Source organism: Salmo trutta, chromosome 19 (genome assembly GCF_901001165.1).
Source record: "Salmo trutta chromosome 19, fSalTru1.1, whole genome shotgun sequence".
NCBI lineage: Eukaryota > Metazoa > Chordata > Actinopteri > Salmoniformes > Salmonidae > Salmo > Salmo trutta.
This window is the reverse complement of record NC_042975.1, coordinates 12,487,780-12,510,121: the sequence shown is the minus strand read 5'-3', so window position 1 is coordinate 12,510,121 and position 22,342 is coordinate 12,487,780. Positions and strand designations below refer to the sequence as shown.

The following is a 22,342-nucleotide window of genomic DNA, read 5'->3' as shown; positions in this document are numbered from 1 at the left end:
CCTGTGTGCTGACCTTTTGCTGACCTTTTGACATTTACCAGTCACCCAATAGATAATAACGCCTGTTAGGATAGAATCGCAAAGCAAAATTAATATATATATATATATATATATATATATATATATATATATATATATATATATATATATATATATATATATATATATATATATATATATATATATATATATATATATATATATATATATATATAGAAAGTCAACGTGAGAAGGCTTTTTAAATGAACACTAAATGAGGACAAGATGGTGTAAATATTGACATGTTGACTCCTTTATCTTCTAGGCCAAAAACAAGGAGACTGGAGCGCTGGCTGCGGCCAAGGTGATTGAGACAAAGACGGAAGAGGAGCTGGAGGACTACATGGTGGAGATAGACATCCTGGCCAAGTGTGACCACCGCTACATTGTCAAGCTGCTAGACGCCTTCTACCACGACGCCAAGCTCTGGGTAAGACCTCCGGGCGACAGTGGGCCACCCATGAGCCACTGTACCGACGGTGAGCTGGAACTGGACCCTGTGGAGTTTGTACTGGAACTCCCAAAACTGTTAGCCAAATCAATGGTCTGATCCATTCCATAACCCTCTATTACAGAATAGGTTCTGACCTAACCTGATGGTGAACCTTTATAGATTCTATGAGGATCTAGCTGCATTGTTCACTTCCTCCCTCTAGGATACTTTTTTTTTCTCTCTCTCTCTCATAATTGAATACACTGCAGTTTTGCATGTGCTTTGTAATCTGCCCGTGTCTTCCAAGACAAACACTAGTGACCTTATGAAGCATGCTGGTCCCGGACATCAAGTATCCTAGGAATTACAAAATGTAGCAAAAAAAGAAAATGGTCACAAGCCAACAAGTTATTGTTAAAACAAATAATCTAGCACACTGTTCGTACTGCAGCAACACTTTATGATGTTATTCTGATGCACACTGTTCATACTGCAGCAACACTTTATGTTATTCTGATGCACACTGTTCATACTGCAGCAACACTTTATGTTATTCTGATGCACACTGTTCATACTGCAGCAACACCTTATGTTATTCTGATGCACACTGTTCATACTGCAGCAACACTTTATGTTATTCTGATGCACACTGTTCATACTGCAGCAACACTATGTTATTCTGATGCACACTGTTCATACTGCAGCAACACTATGTTATTCTCACCTGTAATACACATTGAGTTGGATTCTGGCATTTATGATTAATTATTTATATGACTATAGTATTTTTGTGACTATCATTGCATGACCGAATGTGACCTTTGAAACCATGACCTGGATATAAGTGCAGTATAAACTCAACTCAACAGCTAAAAGCCAAAGTGATGTAAAACTGCTGTGTTGAAATGGTCATAGAGGCGGAAGTGTAGATTATCTTAAAGCTGCATTATGTAGCTTTTTGGGTGATATTTCACAGCAGTTTAAACTGAAATTAAACAAACTATCAATTTTAGCACCCAGGAAATGGTCAGAGCGGTGTCTGCATAGTGCAGCTTTAAGTGTGGTTCTTACAGACCAAGTAGGTGCCAAGAACTTTCTACATTTCATTCCAGCCTCATACCGATTTTTAAATGGTTGTGTACACAAAATGATTCCATCTCTCATAGAGTTCAGAGTAGAAGGTTAACAGACAGAGGAGTGGGTTATGACATCATATGGCTTTAGTGCAGTGTTGGGGCACCTTGTACATGGCAGCAGGTCTATTGCTCCCCCTCCCCAGCTGTTGAAAACCCAGAGGCTTGTTGCACCCCTGCTAGGGCATAGCTGAAATTCCACAGTGTGAAAGGTACATTTTCCTTTCTACAAGGCCTCTGCATCGAGACTGTGTCAGCTCATTGTGTTTTGATAAAGGGCAGTGTGCAAATACACGTACAGCTTTCCAACCACACATTTCCTGTCTTGGTGGGGTTTTCTCTTTCAGTTTTGTCTCTGCTCTCGTTCTCAACTATTCTACATTTAAAATGGTGCAGCCTATCATTGAGTGTACATGGACAGTATAGTCCGACATCAATGTGATCTTACTCAAGAGGCCCAGGTTATTTCCTCCGTCCAGAGTGAGTAGCCAGATGCAGTGCTCACTTATACACCACTTCCCACTATTTATTTATGCTAATGGAGCTGTTAAGATTGGCGGTTTAGATGACACAATAGAACTGTCATACTTGGATATCATCAGAAAGAATCAGGTTATAGTTTGGTCTCTCTCTCCAGTGTCAGAACAACCCAATATGTTTCTGGGTGGGGATGAGTCGTCTGACAATAGCACCTCCACACAAACACTGGCACCAAAAAGCGAGAGTATTGCCTCTCCCTGGCCAAGGGCCAGTGCCAAGGGGATGACTAAAGATGTGTGATCCCTGGAGGATGCCAGTCTGCCTAGGCTGGGTGGGGTGTCTACTGAAGAGACGCTGCAGATGGAACCGGCAGTTGGGCTGCGGGCCTCAGAAACCCCCTCTTTCAGCCAGAGAGCACATTCCGCTGCCCACCTACTCTGCTCTGGGGAGAGAGAGAAGGCTGTTTGTTCTCATTTAGGAACAATCTGTTTTCCAGCCACAGCGTGAGAAACAGGGGGCCTTTACCGTAGGGTAGCTAATTGACTGCTGACATTAACACACACAGACGCACACACAGACACGATCATGGACAGTAGACACACACACACACACACAGCGGCGTGGACAGCAGACCCACACAGCGGCGTGGACAGCAGACCCACACAGCGGCGTAGACGGCAGACCCACACAGCGGCGTGGACAGCAGACCCACACAGCGGCGTAGACGGCAGACCCACACAGCGGCGTGGACAGCAGACCCACACAGCGGCGTGGACAGCAGACCCACACAGCGGCGTGGACAGCAGACCCACACAGCGGCGTGGACGGCAGACCCACACAGCGGCGTGGACGGCAGACCCACACAGCGGCGTGGACGGCAGACCCACACAGCGGCGTAGACAGCAGACCCACACAGCGGCGTGGACAGCAGACCCACACAGCGGCGTAGACAGCAGACCCACACAGCGGCGTGGACAGCAGACCCACACAGCGGCGTGGACAGCAGACCCACACAGCGGCGTGGACAGCAGACCCACACAGCGGCGTGGACGGCAGACCCACACAGCGGCGTGGACAGCAGACCCACACAGCGGCGTGGACAGCAGACCCACACAGCGGCGTAGACGGCAGACCCACATACACACACACCATTTATAAGCTTTTGTTCACTTCTGGAATCACTCCATCTTGACTAACTATCCAACTTCTGATCTATCAAACAGACCCTGTCTTACAGGACCAGTTACGTTTTTCATTATTAGTTGAGAGGGACTGCAGCCAGCCATGAATGTTTTCATCTGGAGATCAACCAATAATAAACTCTAGAACTCTATTAGTAGGTGTTAACAGATGGATGGTGTGTCTCTTAGTGTGCAGTCAGTGTAGTCTACTGCCACTCCTAGGGCCAACACAAAACCCTACTGCACACTGTGAGACAGTGTAATTAGAATGCATCATTTATTCCTTGTGAATAAGTCTATCTCCGTGAGGCTGTCTCTTGACGAAGAGGGGGCTCTGTCTAAAGAAATGCTGCTGAGTTCTGTTCAGTTGATACCAAGCAGAGGTAGAGATGGAGACTGGGAGAGGAACCATTAAACAGGAGGTGAATGATGCCCGTGTAGGATCCCTGTTCTTGTTTTTATCCCCCCAGCACAGCGCCACTCCGTTTACAGTAAATATGCCCTCATCCCCTTTTGTTCACCATCTCAGTGGAGCTACGGTACCTCACGTAGAGCAACGTGTTGTCTGTCTATTAATGTTCTTCATTCTGAATCTATCCTGAAGACATACTGTAATGTACCATCAAATCAAGCTTTATTTATACAGCACATTTCAGACATGCAATGCAATGTGCTTAACAGGAAAAAAACAAAACTGTTAAATAAAAGCTGAAATATTTACTATACAACAAACATAAGATTAAAAAAAAAAGAATGACACAAACTGAACAACTAAAAAGCATCCTAAGGAAAAGCAAAGCTAAAAGATGTGTTTTAAGATCTCTTTTAAATATGCCCACAGTTTCGGCCCCCCTCAGGTTCTCTGGCAGGCTGTTCCAGAGGCTGGGGGCATGGTAACTAAAGGCTGCCTCTCCATGCCTCTTGGTCCTAGGCTTTGGGATAGTTAAAAGGCCAGTGCCAGAGGACCTGAGGGACCTACTGGGTACATAACTTAAGCATGTCTGACATGTATTGCGGTGCACAATCATGGATTGATTTAAAAACCAACAGAATCTTAAAATGAATTCTAAAACTCACAGGCAGCCAGTGTGGAGACCTTAAAACCTGTGTAATATGTGCTCTCCATCTGGCCTTGGTCAGTACCCGTACTTAAGCATTCTGTATGTTTTGCAATTGACCAATGGCTTTCTTGAGTAGACCAGACAGGAGAGCATTACAGAAGTCAAGCCTGCTTGTAATAAACATGGATGAGTCTCTCTGTAGCAGGTTGAGAGAGAGAGAGAGAAACGGCCGCACCTTGGCAATGTTCCTCAAGTGGTAAAAAGCTATTTGGTCACATTCCTAATGTGTGATTTAGAAATTTAGTTCAGAATCTAAAATAACAGCAAGGTGTTTTTTTTTAACCGGTTTGGTCTTTATTGCCTGTGAATTAAAATGTGCAACTAGATTCTCTCTCTGTGCTTTGGCCCCAACAATAAGTACCTCGGTCTTGTCTTGATTTAGATGGAGGAAGTTGTGAGCCATCCCAAGTATTTAAATCACTAATACAGTCTAATAATTTATCCGTGGAGCTAAAATCCTTCTCAGAAATGTAAAGTAGTGTAGCAGTGAAAATCAATGCTGTGCTTTCTACCAAGGGGTTTTATTTATTTATATATATATATATATATATATATATATATATATATATATATATATATATATATATATATATATATATATATATATATATATATATATATGTATATGTGTGTGTGTTAACATACACTTAGGTTGGAATCATTAAAAGTCGTTTTTCAACCACTCCACAAATTTCTTGTTAACAAACTATAGTTTTGGCAAGTCAGTTAGAACATCTACTTTGTGCATGATACAAGTAATTTTTACAGCAATTGTTTACAGACAGATTATTTCACATATAACTCAGTGTCACAATTCCAGTGGGTCAGAAGTTAACAGACACTAAGTTGACTGTGCCTTTAAACAGCTTGGAAAATTCCAGAAAATTATGTCATGGCTTTAGAAGCTTCTGATAGGCTAATTGACATAATTTGAGTCAATTGGAAGTGTACCTGTGGATGTATTTCAAGGCCATATCTTTAAACTCAGTGCCTCTTTGCTTGACATCATGGGGAAATGAAAAGAAATCAGCCAAGACCTCATAAAAAATTGTAGACCTCCACAAGTCTGGTTCATCCTTGAGAGCGATTTCCAAACGTCTGAAGGTACCACGTTCATCTGTACAAACAATAGTACGCAAGTATAAACACCATGGGACCACGCAGCCGTCATACAGCTCAGGAAGGAGACGCGTTCTGTCTCCTAGAGATGAACGTACTTTAGTGCGAAAAGTGCAAATCAATCCCAGAACAACAGCAAGGGACCTTGTGAAGATGCTGGAGGAAACGGGTACAAAAGTATCTATATCCACAGTCAAACGAGTCCTATATCAACATAACCTGAAAGGCCGCTCAGCAAAGAAGAAGCCACTGCTCCAAAACCGCCATAAAAAAGCCAGACTACGGTTTGCAACTGCACATGGGGACAAAGATCATACTTTTTGGAGACATGTCCTCTGGTCTGATGAAACAAAAATAGAACTGTTTGGCCATAATGACCATCATTATGTTTGCAGGAAAAAGGGGGAGGCTTGCAAGCCAAAGAACACCATCCCAACTGTGAAGCACGGGGGGGGGGCAGCATCATGTTGTGGGGGTGCTTTGTTGCAGGAGGGACTGCTGCACTTCACAAAATAGATGGCATCATGAGGGATGAAAATGATGTGGATATATTGAAGCAACATCTCAAGACATCAGTCAGGAAGTTAAAGCCTGGTCGCAAATGGGTCTTCCAGATGGACAATGACCCCAAGCATACTTCCAAAGTTGTGGCAAAATGGCTTAAGGACAACAAAGTCAAGGTATTGGAGTGGCCCTCACAAAGCCCTGACCTCAATCCTATAGAAAATGTGTGGGCAGAACTGAAAAAGCGTGTGCGAGCAAGGAGGCCTATAAACCGGACTCAGTTACACCAGCTCTGTCAGGAGGAATGGGCTAAAATTCACCCAACTTATTGTGGGAAGCTTGTGGAAGGCTACCCGAAATGTTTGACCCAAGTTAAACAATTTAAAGGCAATGCTACCAAATACTAATTGAGTGTATGTAAACTTCTGACCCACTGGGAATGTGATGAAAGAAATTAAAGTTGACATAAATCATTCTCTCAACTATTATTCTGACATTTATCATTCTTAAAATAAAGTGGTGATCGTAACTGACCTAAGACAGGGAATTTTTACTAGGATTAAATGTCAGGAATTGTGAGAAACTGAGTTTAAATGTATTTGGCTAAGGTGTATGTAGACTTCCGACTTCAACTATATATATATATATATATTTATTAGTTGAAGTCTACATACACCTTAGCCAAATGCATATATATATTACTACCATTCAAAGTTTGGGGTCACTTAGACATGCCTTCAACAGTGAAGAGGCGACTTCGAGTTCCTCTGTCCAGTGTCTGTGTACTTTTTGCCCATCTTAATCTTTTATTTTTATTAGCCAGTCTGAGATATGGCTTTTTCTTTGCAACTCTGCCTAGAAGGCCAGCATCCTGGAGTCGCCTCTTCACTGTTGACGTTGAGACTGGTGTTTTGCGGGTACTATTTAACGAAGCTGCCAGTTGAGGACTTGTGTTTCTCAAACTACACACTCTAATGTACTTGCTCAGTTGTGCACCGGGGCCTCCCACTGCTCTTTCTATTCTGGTTAGAGCTAGTTTGCGCTGTTCTGTGAAGGGAGTAGTACACAGCGTTGTACGAGATCTTCCGTTTCTTGGCAATTTCTTGCATGGAATAGTCTTCATTTCTCAGAACAAGAATAGACTGACGAGTTTCAGAAGAAAGTAATCGAACCCAAAAATGCTGATGCTCCAGATACTCAACTAGTCTAAAGAAGGCCAGTTTTATTGCTTCTTTAATCAGGACAACAGTTTTCATCTGTGCGAACATAATGAAAAAGGTTTTTCAAAATTTATAATTAGCCTTTTTAAAATGATAAACTTGGATTAGCTAACACAACATGCCATTGGAACACAGGAGTGATGGTTGCTGATAATGGGCCTCTGTACGCCTATGTAGATATTCCATGAAAAAATCTGCCGTTTCAAGCTACAATAGTCATTTACAACATTAACAATGTCTACACTGTATTTCTGATCAATTTTGATGTGTAAATGGACAAAAGAATTTGCTTTTCTTTCAAAAGCAATGACATTTCTAAGTGACCCCAAACTTTTGAATGGTAGTATGTATGCATATATACATACAGTACTGGACCCAAGATCGACTCTTATAGAATGTGATATGTATTTTCTCTGAATTATGTTCTCAAAGGGTGACAAACTTTCAACCTGTTAAATGGGTTCTAAACCAATTTTAAAACTGTACCTGTCTATCACTGGAACATTACTCAATTCCCAAAGTGTCACTATGCATAATGCTGATTCTGTGCATGATGGAGAAAAGATGTCCGGGAGATTCCTTAGAAGATGAGGTTGCAAATCACTGTCGGTGTCGGTACACAGTTGAATGAACTTAAATACCACGTCAATGTCGCCAAGGTGCTACATAAGCCAGTTTACTTGTGTATCTAACACAGTGGTTGCAAGTCTGCACCAGCATCAGCTCAACTTACCTTGCCCGACTGAGCAGTCAGTGGCATAAATTCAGAGGGCTTAGCCAGTGAAACGGCATCTTTTAACAGTCATCAATTATTAAGATAGTTCTCTCTAAGAGGAACATACAGGCTGTAGTTTGACTGTGGTCTGACCAGTTGGATCACATCTTTCCCCAGTGCAAAATTGCTCTTGTCATCTGGAAACCATGCCAACATTCCCTCGAAGGGAGAAAACTGCTGTGATTTACCTACAGTAGCAGTGATAGATTCCACTAAACACTTCCTGTTGTCTATACATAAAACCACAAGCTGATAAACACCTACTGTAAAATGCTTTATCATGAAGTCATTTGAATGGCGTTCAGTGGACACAGCCAATGAGTTTGTACCAGGTATGCCTTCCTCTTAAGTCTATATTTACCTAGCTTGTCATCCACATCTAAAGTATTTGTTGATGAGAGGATAAGTAGGGATTTAGGAAAAACCAGAAATTAACCTCAAACTGCAGTGGATCCAATGTTAATACAAGGCCTCACAAACACCACTTTTTAAAATCACCTTATGCCTCGTAAGACGCCCTTGGTTTACTGTGGAGGCTAGCCAAGACTGACTGGAAAATGGGCACCTCCCTCGGCTGGGGATGGAGTCGTGTGTGTGTGTCCACTTATGTACAGTGACTACCTGTAAGTCCTCCATTAGTTTTGTTGCTTTGACAATGGTGTTATAGCACAGAGGTGAATTAATGATTGGAGAGGGCCTTTTTTGCAATCCCCTGACGATTGAGTAACAGTGAGATATGTATGCTGTTGAACAGTGACAAGCCTGAGTGCCTTAGATAAAGAAACATGCATGTGCGCGCGAACACACCTCTTTGAATATTTGAGGTGCTCCCAGAATCCCTTTAACAACGCCGGTATGTTAAAGTTACTGTACCCCACCAACCCTCGAGTCATGTGGAATATGATCAAAACACCTTTCTACTCTGGCTTTATTGTGCTCGGCCCCCTGTTGACTTGCATGACACATTCATAAGAAGCCTTTGACAGTGCAGATGCAAAGGATTGTTGTCAGTGGGCTTTTTTCTATTCTGTTTCTGCCTTTCCTCAGCTCTTGCTGTTTCACCTTGGCAGGGATGGTATTTGGTTTATGTTACAGTGACAGTCTATCCCATCCATTGCTAAACACACACTGACTGTAGTGCTGTTCTGTACGGCCACGGTGAGTATCGCCTATAGCGACACGAGGCATTGTAGAGTGATTGAGAGGGCTTTCAACACAGATGTCAGAGACAGGAGTGTACGACTAGAAATGGAGCTGTTGGTTAATCTCCTGGTGACTGGGCAGCGTCAGGTGTCTGCTGCTGACATGTGCTGTCTTTTATTCTGTAGATTATCTGAGTTCCAAGAGGCCTTACTGCCTACGACTCCTGTCTCTCCCTCTTCTCTAGTTTTCAGACATTCTCTCAGGGCGATACAGCAGAGAGAGACCAGTGTATCTCAGTAAGATTGAAGGCAGCTAGACTACTACCTGTCACTTCTCTGGACCTTCCCTCTCGTCTCCTCTCAGCCCCCCTCCATTTAATCCATCTTCTCTCTTTCTTTACCCCTCGTCCTTTTTCTCTGGGAAGCTTCTGAAGTGATCACAGTGAAGGTCAAACAATAGCTACGAACATCTGCCTGTGACTTTTGAAGTGCGTCATGTTGATGGTTCTCTAGAAAATGTGACTTTCCATGGAATCCCTTTTAGGAAGTTTGTATTTCCTAATACAATTGTAGTCAATTTATATTCAGTTTATTTCCTGATAAGACTGTAAATGACAATACTGACTGTTTTCCTCTTCATCCCCACAGATCATGATTGAGTTCTGCCCCGGAGGAGCCGTGGACGCCACTATGTTAGGTACGGAGACATAGTGGGGTCCGGAATTATTGGATCCCTTGATAAAGATGAGCAAAAAATCATTCAAATTCTGAGCTATATTGGAAGCAAAATAGCCCCATAACATGAAAGATCCATCACCATATTTTATAGTAGAGATTAGGTATTTTCTGCACATGCGTTCTTTCGACAGGCCAACGTTGAGTTGACGAGGGCAGTCCATAAGCGCAGACAAAAGATATCAAGGATCCAGAAAGATTCTGTATGGAGGAATTTTCTAAGATCCCTCCCATTGTGTTCTCCAATCTTATAACACATTTTAGAAAAAGGCTTAGTGTCATTATCCTCGCAATGCAAGAGGAGGGTGCTGAAGTATTTAAAACAGGGGATCCAATTATTTTTCTCCCATATTTTTGAGATTTTTATTACTTGTTAAGCAAAATCCCTTTATCTGAGAGATTGTATTAGTATAAAATGTACTCCCAAAAAATGCATACAATATAGGTCAGTATTTATTTTATGCAGTATTTTTTGCTCATCTTTATCAAGGGTGTCAATAATTCCGGACCCCACAGTACTGTAGACAGTGTGGTGCTTCATGGGTATGTGCTCTCTCCCTTAGAACATTGCTTTCATAAGCTTCCCGCCTCTCCCATTTGATGTTTCAGATTCTATACTCAGACAATAGCTGCAACTGCCAAGGCATTGTTACTCTTAAGAATATTGCTTTATTATGAAATGATTGGCGAACAAGGCCAAGTGACGTCACGCTGTAATGGATCTGCTATTGTTGCAAAACACTAAGCACAGATGGAGAGGAGACCCCTGGTCGTTTCCATGTAAAAGGACCGATGAGCACCAACACGTTAAGTTCATATGAGCATGTTGAATTGGGTGTCAAATTAAATCGAAGGGTCTATATTTTTGAGAAATTAAGGCATATATACATTTTCAACCATTTTCCATCCTAAAAATCTGGAATAAACAAAGGCTTTGATTTCTGGTCAAACTGTTGGAAAAGGGGTCTTAGAAAACATCAACTACCAGAAAAAGTCTTAGGTTATTAGAAATACATCAACTAGAGCTGTCAAATGACAAATAATTAAGTTAGTTAATGGCATTAGTTAATTGTTACCAAATCGGTAACGGAATTTCAGAAAAATCAGTAATGCAATTTCTGCAATTGAATTGGCTGCAAAGGAGAAATCATAGTATTCACAAAAACAGTTGGGTTCACAAGTTTAGATGGCACAGTAAAGAGTCTAATTATGTACTATTCAGTAGATCTGAGTACACAATTTACTGTACTGAACTATACTCTACTTTACTGTACTGAACTCTACTGAGCTCTACTGTATTGTGGAATTGCCCTCCTGCTTCTCCTACAGCAGTCGCTGGCCCCAAATACAGCTAACCAAACACATAAAGAATCGAGAGAGCCTGCTTTAGCATGTGAATGTTTTCTCAAAGTCAATTTACACTCTCTGGGCTCTCAGGGGGCAGTGGCCTCTTAAGAAGACTACTTACATCTTGTACTGGCAGAAGCCCGACCTGCTGCATAGGAAATGCTTAGGTGACCCAATAAACCACCTTGCCTTCAGGGGAGTTCTGACTTGTTACCAGTAAAAATGGGTTGTACCATTTTTCTCTTGAGGGGATTTAAAGTAAAACTTTTGTTGATGTGAGTTAAAGTGATGTCCGTTCCCCTAACCAGTGTCCTCGCCTCTTTCTGGTCTGCAGAGCTGGACCGGGGCCTGATAGAGCCCCAGATCCAGGTCATCTGTAAACAGATGCTGGAGGCCCTGGTCTACCTGCACAGCATCAAGATCATCCACAGAGACTTGAAGGCCGGGAACGTCCTTCTCACACTGGAGGGAGACATCAAGCTAGGTGAGTCTCTATATTCTCCCTCCACAGTGTTTTACCCATAGAATGTATTCTTCTAGAACACAGAGACCTCTAGAATGCTAGAACCAGTGTTCTACTTATTGGGTCTAACCATCCCCCTTAATCTTCCTCTATGTTATCCACAGTCTTAAACTATTTGGACTAATTCTCCAGTAAGCAACAAAGACTTCTCATTGGACATTGTATATTGGTCACGGTTGTCTTTGGAAAAAGTGGCTGTTATCTTGTTGGAAAGCAGAGCGTGATGGGTATGTTCACATAAATCGACCCAGTTAGAAAAAGTCCTTCCCTGAGGCATCTCAGAAGAATCAGATATGAGATGTGTGGGAAAGCGGCATTCTGATAAATTCTTCCTCAATGTGATTTATAGCTAGTATTCTGTTGAGTTTCAGTATTCTTGAAGTTCTGTGTGCTGAGGATTTGGGTCCAAAAGGTCTATCAGATTTTTGTTGAATCACCACTTGCCAAACAATACGGCTGCTTTGTGGAGCCTATAATATATTTATAAATGTCAGTCTGAGAGGGGAAGAGAGCTGTACTGTACTCGAAAGGGCTGCCTGATAACTCCCGTGAACTTTTAAGGACCCCCTGGGAACTCCCGCTGTCAGTGACTTCCAACCCGCTGTCTGAACTTCAGACAGTCTGACTGATTCGTCATGTTACAAGGCCCTCTTCAGTGCCTCTCATAGTTTCACTAGGACAGACGCCGGAGCTTTGTTTTAATGACTGGGAGAGCCTCTAACGGAAAGTTACCCAAATAAGACCGACGTGTACAGTACAGTTCTCATGGCCTGTCATTTTGCTCCATAGATGTAGAATTTGGATCTGCTTCTCAGGAACAGACAACAGATACTCTTGCTGTCTGGGGAAAGTGGAGTATTTTCATCCTAGTTCATAGGGTTGTCCCATTCTCAAATCAAGTCAACCATCACTGAAAAGGCATTATCCCCTAAAGAATTCCTCAGGGCCTAACAGAAATCAGACACTATACTTACCAAAGGGAAGTCTGAAGTCTCAGTTCATGATTTTTAGGAACAGTTAAAAGGTAAAATATGACAAAACAATGTATTTAACCTTTTGTTTAACTAGGCAAGTCAGTTAAGAACATTCTTATTTACAATGATGGTCTAGGAACAGTGGGTTAACTGCCTTGTTTGTGGGCAGATTTTTACCTTATCAGCTCAGGATTCGATCTAGCAACCTTTCGTTTTACTGGCCCAACGCTCTAACCACAATGCTACCTGCTGCCCCAGGCAGCCTAGGCCGTCATTGTTAATAAGAATTTGTTTTTAATTGCCTTGCTTAGTAAATAAAGGTGGTGTAGTAGTAGTAGTAGTAGTATAAAAGATTACAATCTGAACTGTAGACCTTTGCCAACATTGGCCTGGTCTCATCCCAGGCGGTCTCTGGTAATATCCTGAGAAAGACTCATGTGTTGCTAAAGCAGAAATAACGTCTCTGTAAGAGCTGGGTCATGTTTGGGGAAATGGAAAGGTCGTTTGGGATGTTATACCCTGTGCTGTAAATTTAATCAGTCAGCTTTGCGTCTCTGTCATGGCAGTTTTACGGTGTAGAAACACGTATTCCTTCCCCGAAAGAAGAAATGAGGTTATAATACTGGCCTGTCACTCATTCTCTCCTCCAAGAAATGGAATTCTGAAAAACATTTGACCTGTTCTGTTTTCTTTCTGTCTCAATGCTTGCAGCGGATTTTGGCGTGTCAGCGAAAAATACCAAAACTCTGCAAAGAAGGGACTCTTTTATAGGAACACCATACTGGTGAGTACATACACATGAAAACAAAGGAGAATGACAATGGGTGTCAACACTGCCAGTGATTGTGTCCAAAATGGCACCTTTTATTGGGCTCTGGTCAAACTGTAACGCACTATGCAGGGAATAGGGTGTAATTTGGGACGCACATGTCTTTAATGGGATTATGGTTGTACTGCATGACTGGATGTCAAAAATCTTCTTGCTACTACCCATGGTACCTATTGAACCAGTTCTTTGTTCTGCTCGATATCATAATGCATAATGGCATTCCTTACAGTAGTGCCCACTGCTCAGTCAGTGTGGTTTGATCATAGCCTTACAAGGCCCTTGGAAAAGCTCTTATGTCTTAGTTTGATTCTGGACCTTGTGCTTTAGCTGGGCCTGGCTGGTCTGCCAATAAGCATGGTTCGGTTGAAGTGAACTATTGACCAGAGCAGGTCATCCTATTGGGATAGCTTCTCACCCTGCCCAGGTGTTGCACAATGTTCGATAGCGTCATAAATGAGATACAGATGGGATTTCATTATGTGTATTCTGCTGTGAATTTGAAGCTTATTTTTTTTTTTAAATGATTTATTTAACTAGGCAAGTCAGTTAAGAACAAATTCTTATTTACAATGACGGCCTACCAAAAGGCCACCTGTGGGGACGGGCTGGGATTAAAAATAAAATATAGATATAGGACAAAACACACATCACGACAAGAGGGACAACGCAACACTACATAAAGAGATACCTAAGACGACAACATAGGAAGGCAGCAACACATGACAACACAACATGGTAGCAGCACAAAACATGGTACAAACATTATTGGGCACAGACAACAGCACAAAGGGCAAGAAGGTAGCGACAACAATATATCACGCAAAGCTGCCACAACTGTCAGTAAGAGTGTCCATGATTGAGTCTTTGAATGAAGGGATTGAGATAAAACTGTCCAGTTTGAGTGTTTGTTGCAGCTCATTCCAGTCGCTAGCTGCAGCAAACGGAAAAGACGAGCGACCCAGGGATGTGTGTGCTTTGGGGACCTTTAACAGAATGTGACTGGCAGAACGGGTGTTGTATGTGGACTACCTCAGAGGTAGTAATCACACCTGTGCGGAGAGGGGCATTCTTCTTACCAAACCTCATGACCTTAGTTTTGGAGGTGTTCAGAACAAGTTTAAGGGTAGAGAAAGCTTGTTGGACATTTAGAAAGCTTTGTTGTAGAGCATTTAACACAAAATCTGGGGAGGGGCTAGCTGAGTATAACACTGTGACATCTGCATATAAATGGACGAGAGCACTTCCTACTGCCTGAGCTATGTTGTTGATGTAAATTGAAGAGTGTGGGGCCTAGGATTGAGCCTTGGGGTGGGTACTCCCTTGGTGACAGGCAGTGGCTGAGACAGCAGATTTTCTGACTTTAGGTAGTTAACAAACCAGGCCAAAGACCCCTCAGTCACCAATACTCCTTAGCCGGCCCAGAAGAATGGAATGGTCTACCGTATCAAAAGCTTTGGCCAAGTCAATAAAAATAGCAGCACAACATTGTTTAGAATCAAGGGGAATGGTGACATCATTAAGGACCTTTAAGGTTGCAGTGACAGACCCATAAGCTGAGCGGAAACCAGATTGCCGTGAGATCACTATAGACATGAAGAAAACCAGTCAGTTGATTATTTTTCCAAATAGAAATAGGCCTATAACAGTTAACATGACCATTTCTTTAAGATTATGGAACGTGTCACTTTTGATCATAAGCAAACACTGCATACCGCTCTATCTCTAGAGCTCAGATAAAGTACGTTATTATGCCTACTATCCACTTGTTCAGTAAACATAGCTGAATCGAAAGTGTGTTGACATGAAAATATTGGCCTTGTGCTTGGAATGTGAACTATTTACAACTGTGTACAAGTATTTACAACTTTTGCAATAAGCCAACAGCAGTAAACGTGAGGGACGTTTCAGATGAATCATATGAAACCTAAACATCAACTTTACTCTTTTTTTTTTTTGTCCTAAAAAAACACCAGAGGAAATTTGTCCACCATATTAGAGGTCCTCTATTGTACTATGTTGTATTCTAGGATGGCTCCTGAGGTGGTGATGTGTGAGACCATGAAGGACGCTCCGTATGACTACAAGGCTGACATCTGGTCCCTGGGCATCACCCTGATCGAGCTGGCCCAGATCGAGCCCCCGCATCATGAACTCAACCCCATGAGGGTCCTGCTGAAGATAGCCAAGTCTGAGCCCCCTACCCTGGAGCAACCCAGCAAGTGGTGAGAGGAGAGGAGGGGCCAGAGAGGTCTACATCTGTCCTTTAAACTAAGCCGCCACAAGCCGGTGAACACAGCAATATGAGTGTGTAAAGCTGTGGCTTTTCTAATCAGTTTTTATGAGGCGGTGTGTTCCATTGCTCAGCAGATGCGAGAGCTCGGGCTTATTCCCCCACTCCCCCAGGTGCTGAGAGCTCTCTCCAGATGAGAAGAGCATTGCTAGTGAAAGCTTTATTTGTCGAAAGAAATATAGCCGTGATTAAAGTAATGATTACCCACCTTGCAGAGCTGTGCAGCCAACTGTGTACCGCATTCCTGAATCTGTTCCGTTCTAGCCTCAGACTGTGTCATTAAGTTATCTAGTGAAAATATCACCACCACCCCATCAGTCCTTCTCCCTTCTTTGATTAATGTTCCTGGCATTCTGTGTGTTTAAGGTCACGGGAGTTTAAGGATTTCCTGAAGAAGTCGTTGGATAAGAATCCAGAGAGTCGGCCAAATGCCGCACAGCTCTTGGAGGTAAGCTAGCCTCAGACACTCTATACTGTTGTATACCTCTCTCTGATGTATGAGGATGTTCCCCCTCTGTCTTTTTCTCATTAACCTCCCAAAACATCAGCTATTTCAGACACGAGGAATGGTGACATGATACGATAGGCAAATGAGTAGTACCATACAGATGGCATTGGGTAGATGGAGAGGGCAAGCGAGAACGTAGAAAGAGACGAGGCGTCTATTAAAATGCAGGAGCCACAGCTTCCTGTCTGGGTTCCACAGCAGAGGGGAATGCAAGCAACTTGCATTCCTGTTTCCAACGAAAGCGCTTTGGGATTTCTCCTTATTCTCTCCACCCTTTGCCAATTACAGAGGCCCAAAGCCTGCTGGAAGTTTAGAGGGAGATGGGAGTGGCCGTGTTCAGTGCCGCACGGAAGGTTTTGATTGCTATCATACTTATGTTTCTAGCCCGGTTAGATGGCAATAAGGCCTATTGAACAGCATTCATCCGCACCATCTGTGACTCATGACATAGATCAGGGATCATCAACTAGATTCAGTTGCGGGACAAGTGGATGGTCAGGGGGCCAGAACATAATTACAAATAATTTGTCACCTGAAAATTGACCGCCAGAACAGATATAATATTTGACTAAAACATAATAATTTCAAACCTTCCTTACATTTATATACATTCACATATCTATCTAAAAACATTTTTGCTCAGCAAACTTGGGGGGCTAAATGAAGTCACCCGCGGGCCGCCAGTTGGGGAACCCTGACATACATTGTGACAGGGGGAGGAGGCCTTGGGTTTACTTCGTGTTGTGGATCACTAATTAATAAAGAGACTGGAAATCTAATTAGAGGGCAGTTTAATTACATCCATTATTCCAGTGAAAACTTGGACGGTGTCAATGTGCTGTATATTATGTCAGGGGACAAACATAAGTCTAGTCAATGTGACTGTAGCTCTCCTCTCTCCCCCTCTCTGTTATGGCATGTTATCACAGCACCATAGTGCCCTCCAAGCTCATCACTAAGCTAAGGACCTTGGGATTGAACTCCTCTCTCTGTAACTGGATCCTGGACTTCCTTACGGGTCGGTGAGTGGTGAGTGTAGGCAACAACCCATCTGCCATGCTGACCCTCAACATGGGGGCCCCTCAGGGGTCCGTGCATAGTCCCCTCCTGTACTCCCTGTTCACCCACGACTGCGTGGCCGTGCACGACTCCAACATCATTCAATTTGCTGATGACACGATGGTGGCAGGCCTGATCACCGATGATGAGACAGCCTATAGTTTGTTATCAAGAAAACGTCACAATAGCGTTCGACTTGTCTGCTTTGACTTGTCTGCTCCCAAAAATCTTTTCAACATACATCTGTAAAATGATAGTCTGGAAACTACAGCTTTGGTTGTCTTCCTCTCAGGCTTCCATGTCTTCTCCCTGGACCTCCTCAATGTCTACCTCTTGAACATCAGACTCTGAGGCATCATCTTCACTGTCACTTTACAACCTTTTTGAGGATGGCTCGTTGTCAGGCTCAAAAAGACTTAAATTTGCCTGGGTGGTCACCAATTTTTCAACCCGTGTGTGTGTGTGTGTGTGTGTGTGTGTGTGTGTGTGTTCCCAAACAAGGACCAGTTGCGCTCTGAGCAGCTGATGTTGGTGGGATTTGGAGGATGATGGAGGCAACAGGGGAAAGAGCCTCAGATCCACAAAGTCTCTTCCACCAGGTGGCTGATGAAATATGTTGACACGACTGCCATATTGCATCTCTATCCCAAAGCCCTTGCTTGGAAGTGTACTTCGCCAGACTGCCAAGAACCTTGCCCTCATCCAGGCCAAGGTGGCGAGACACAGTAGTGATTACACCATAGGCGTTGTTGATCTCTGCACCAGACAGGATGCTCTTGCCAGCATACTTGGGGTCCAACGTGTACGCTGCGGTGTGTATGGGCTTCAGGCATAAGTCATCACGCTTTTTGATGTATTTCAGAACTGCAGTTTCCTCTGCTTGGAGCAACAGTGAAGTGGGCAGGGCAGTACAGATTTCTTCTCTTACATCTGCAAGCAGAGTCTGAACATCAGACAGGATGTCTCCCTCAATCTGTGCAATGGCTACTGCTATAGGTTTCAGGAGTTTCAGGCTGCTTACCACTCTCTCCCAGAATACATCATCCAGGAGGATCCTCTTGATGGGGCTGTCCATATCGGCAGACTGTGATATGGCCATTTCTTGGAGAAACTCCTCCCCTCCAGGAAACTGTCAAACATCATGACAACACCACCCCAACAGGTGTTGCTGGGCAGCTTTAATGTGGTGCTCTTATTCTTCTCACTTTGCTTGGTGAGGTAGATTGCTGCTATAGCTTGATGACCCTTCACGTACCTAACCATTTCCTTGGCTCTCTTGTAGAGTGTATCCATTGTTTCCAGTGCCATTATGTTCTTGAGGAGCAGATTCAATGCATGAGCAGCACAGCCAATGGGTGTGATGTGAGGGTAGGACTCCTCCACTTTAGACCAAGCAGCCTTCATGTTCTCAGCACTGTCTGTCACCAGTGCAAATACCTTCTGTGGTCCAAGGTCATTAATGACAGCCTTCAGCTCATCTGCAATGTAGAGACCGGTGTGTCTGTTGTCTGTGCTCTTGTAGAATACTGGTTGAGGGGTGGAGATGATGTAGTTAATTATTCCTTGCCCATGAACATTCAACCACCTATCAGAGATGATTGCAATAGTCTGCTTTCTCTATGATTTGCATGACCTTCACTTGAACTCTGCATCCAGCAAATGAGTAGATAAAGCATGTCTGGTTGGAGGAGTGCATGTTGGGCGAAAAACATTCAGAAATCTCTTCCAATACACATTGCATGTGAGCATAAAAGGTGAACCAGTTGCATACACAGCTCGAGCAAGACATTCATCAGCATTTCTCTGACTACCTTCCTTCATTGTAAAAAAAATAAAAACTTTTGATTCCAGGAGGACCATGAGCTGTTGCTATCGATAAGGTGTCTGATTCATCATTTTCATCTCAAATACAAGTAGAGGGACTTCTGTCAGAGGTTGTGAGTGCTTAGGGAACTTTATGCACTTGGCCAGATGATTCTGCATCTTTGTTGCATTCTTCACATGATTTGGTACAGTATTTCCAAATGTACACAGCTTTTCCTTCTACATGTCTCCACACATCATGCCCGTGGCATTTTCCTGTAAAGATTAGAAAAAAGGAGGTAAAAAACCCCAAATACATTCCCTGTACAGATAAATAGTTAAGCAGTTAGATTAAACAACTCCTTTGTGAGATAAGATACGTTTTAAAATGAAACAGGGGAATTAACACAAGCAAAAATTGTTAACAAGTTAGAAATGATTTAAACACTGTAGGCTACTATTTACCAGTTAACAAAAAATCATGTGTGCCATATAAAATATATTCACCCCAGCCAGTATTGTAATCAAAACTTACCAGAAAGCATGTAGTGTGGGCTCAATAGCATCTCATTAGTGTGCAAGATCTTGAGATTCAGCTGTACATGTGATGGAAGAGTGCACTGTGCATGCAGAGGGTTGGAATTCCATTGAATTGGGGATAGTTTAACCAAAATATGCCACAAGACCTATAATTGCCTTGTGTATCCCACAAAAGAGGTTCACTGTTATAAGTTATTTTTTTAAATGAATTTAAGCAAAATTCCCCAAATTCCCAGGCTTACCTTCCCATGGAAAATTTTCTGAAAATATCTGGAAATTTCCTGTAAATTTTCCAACCCTTGGCAACCCTAGTCAGAACTGCACATTTGTAATTATTTCACATTTAGCTCCATCAGAGTTATAGGGCAATCAGTAAACCAAAATTTATCATGTATTTTCAGATATGTGAGGGTAGCTAACTAGTGAATGCAAACAACGTGTCATTTAGCTTGCTTCATCAGGGATTAGGCTTTTGGAAAGGGCTCGACATCTTCTGGTAAAGTTGTCACTCGGACTTCTGTCATCACTATTATAGATGGCAAGCAAATCAAACAACATTTGGATATAGTCATCTAGTTTATCCCTTGTTAACATCTACGGGATCGGTTTCCCCTTCACGAGATGGTTGAGCTAACGTGCACTAATGTGATTAGCATGACGTTATAAGTAACAAAAAAAATTCCCAGGACATAGACATATCTGATATTGGCAGAAAGCTTAAATTCTTGTTCATCTAACTGCACTGTCCAATTTACAGTAGCTATTACAGTGAAATAATACCATGCTATTGTTTGAGAGTGCACAGTTTAGGCACATTTGGGCAGACTTTATACAACATTTTGAACAGTAATTCAATGCACCATTGGATCGGTCTACTAGCTAGCTAGTACATTTTTTTTATAACATTTCTTTACTTTTATTGAATCTTTATTTAACTACGCAAGTCAGTTAAGAACATATTCTTATTTACAATGACGGCCTACCCCGGCCAAACACTAATCCGGACTATGCTGGGCCAATTGTGCGCCACCCTATGGCACTCCCAATCACGGCCGGTTGTGATACAGCCTTGTGTCGAACCAGGGTCTGTAGTGACGCCTCTCGCACTGAGATGCAGTGCCAACCAACGTAGGCTAACTTCACTAGTTAGGCCTACGTTGGTTGGAGAAAACGGAACATTAGGTGTAATTACAGTGAGGGGAAAAAAGTATTTGATCTCCTGCTGATTTTGTACGTTTGCCCACTGACAAAGAAATGATCAGTCTATAATTTTAATGGTAGGTTTATTTGAACAGTGAGAGACAGAATAACAACAAAAGAATCCAGAAAAACGCATGTCAAAAATGTTAGAAATTGATTTGCATTTTAATGAGGGAAATAAGTATTTGACAGCCTCTGAATCAGAAAGATTTCTGGCTCCCAGGTGTCTTTTATACAGGTAACGAGCTGGGATTAGGAGCACACTCTTAAAGGGAGTGCTCCTAATCTCAGTTTGTTACCTGTTTAAAAGACACCTGTCCACAGAAGCAATCAATCAATCAGATTCTAAACTCCCCACCAGGGCCAAGACCAAAGAGCTCTCCAAGGATGTCAGGGACAAGATTGTAGACCTACACAAGGCTGGAATGGGCTACAAGACCATCGCCAAGCAGCTTGCTGAGAAGGTGACAACAGTTGGTGCGATTATTCGCAAATGGAAGAAACACAAAAGAACTGTCAATCTCCCTCGGCCTGGGGCTCCATGCAAGATCTCACCTCGTGGAGTTGCAATGATCATGAGAACGGTGAGGAATCAGCCCAGAACTACATGGGAGGATCTTGTCAATGATCTCAAGGCAGCTGGGACCATAGTCACCAAGAAAACAATTGGTAACACACTACGCCGTGAAGGACTGAAATCCTGCAGCGCCCGCAAGGTCCCTCTGCTCAAGAAAGCACATATACATACCCGTCTGAAGTTTGCCAATGAACATCTGAATGATTCAGAGGACAACTGGGTGAAAGTGTTGTGGTCAGATGAGACCAAAATGGAGCTCTTTGGCATCAACTCAACTCGCCGTGTTTGGAGGAGGAGGAATGCTGCCTATGACCCCAAGAACACCATCCCCACCGTCAAACATGGAGGTGGAAACATTATGCTTTCGGGGTGTTTTTTCTGCTAAGGGGACAGGACAACTTCACCGCATCAAAGGGACGATGGACGGGGCCATGTACCGTCAAATCTTGGGTGAGAATATCCTTCCCTCAGCCAGGGCATTGAAAATGGGTCGTGGATGGGTATTCCAGCATGACAATGACACAAACACACGGCCAAGGCAACAAAGGAGTGGCTCAAGAAGAAGCACATTAAGGTCCTGGAGTGGCCTAGCCAGTCTCCAGACCTTAATCCCATAGAAAATCTATGGAGGGAGCTGAAGGTTCGAGTTGCCAAACGTCAGCCTCGAAACCTTAATGACTTGGAGAAGATCTGCAAAGAGGAGTGGGACAAAATCCCTCCTGAGATGTGTGCAAACCTGGTGGCCAACTACAAGAAACGTCTGACCTCTGTGATTGCCAACAAGGGTTTTGCCACCAAGTACTAAGTCAT

At 42.9% G+C, this 22,342-nt stretch overlaps 1 protein-coding gene across 1 annotated transcript in view; it reads left to right on the top strand.

The window, feature by feature from the left end:
* LOC115153996 (serine/threonine-protein kinase 10) overlaps window positions 1-22,342 on the top strand; it is a 53,038-nt gene that overhangs the window by 11,570 nt on the left and 19,126 nt on the right. Inside the window, exons 2-7 of the mRNA XM_029699742.1 lie at window positions 305-469; window positions 9,796-9,844; window positions 11,564-11,713; window positions 13,438-13,510; window positions 15,583-15,777; window positions 16,212-16,293. Of these exons, the coding sequence (XP_029555602.1) occupies window positions 305-469; window positions 9,796-9,844; window positions 11,564-11,713; window positions 13,438-13,510; window positions 15,583-15,777; window positions 16,212-16,293 (714 nt within the window). The remainder of the gene's footprint in view (window positions 1-304; window positions 470-9,795; window positions 9,845-11,563; window positions 11,714-13,437; window positions 13,511-15,582; window positions 15,778-16,211; window positions 16,294-22,342) is intronic.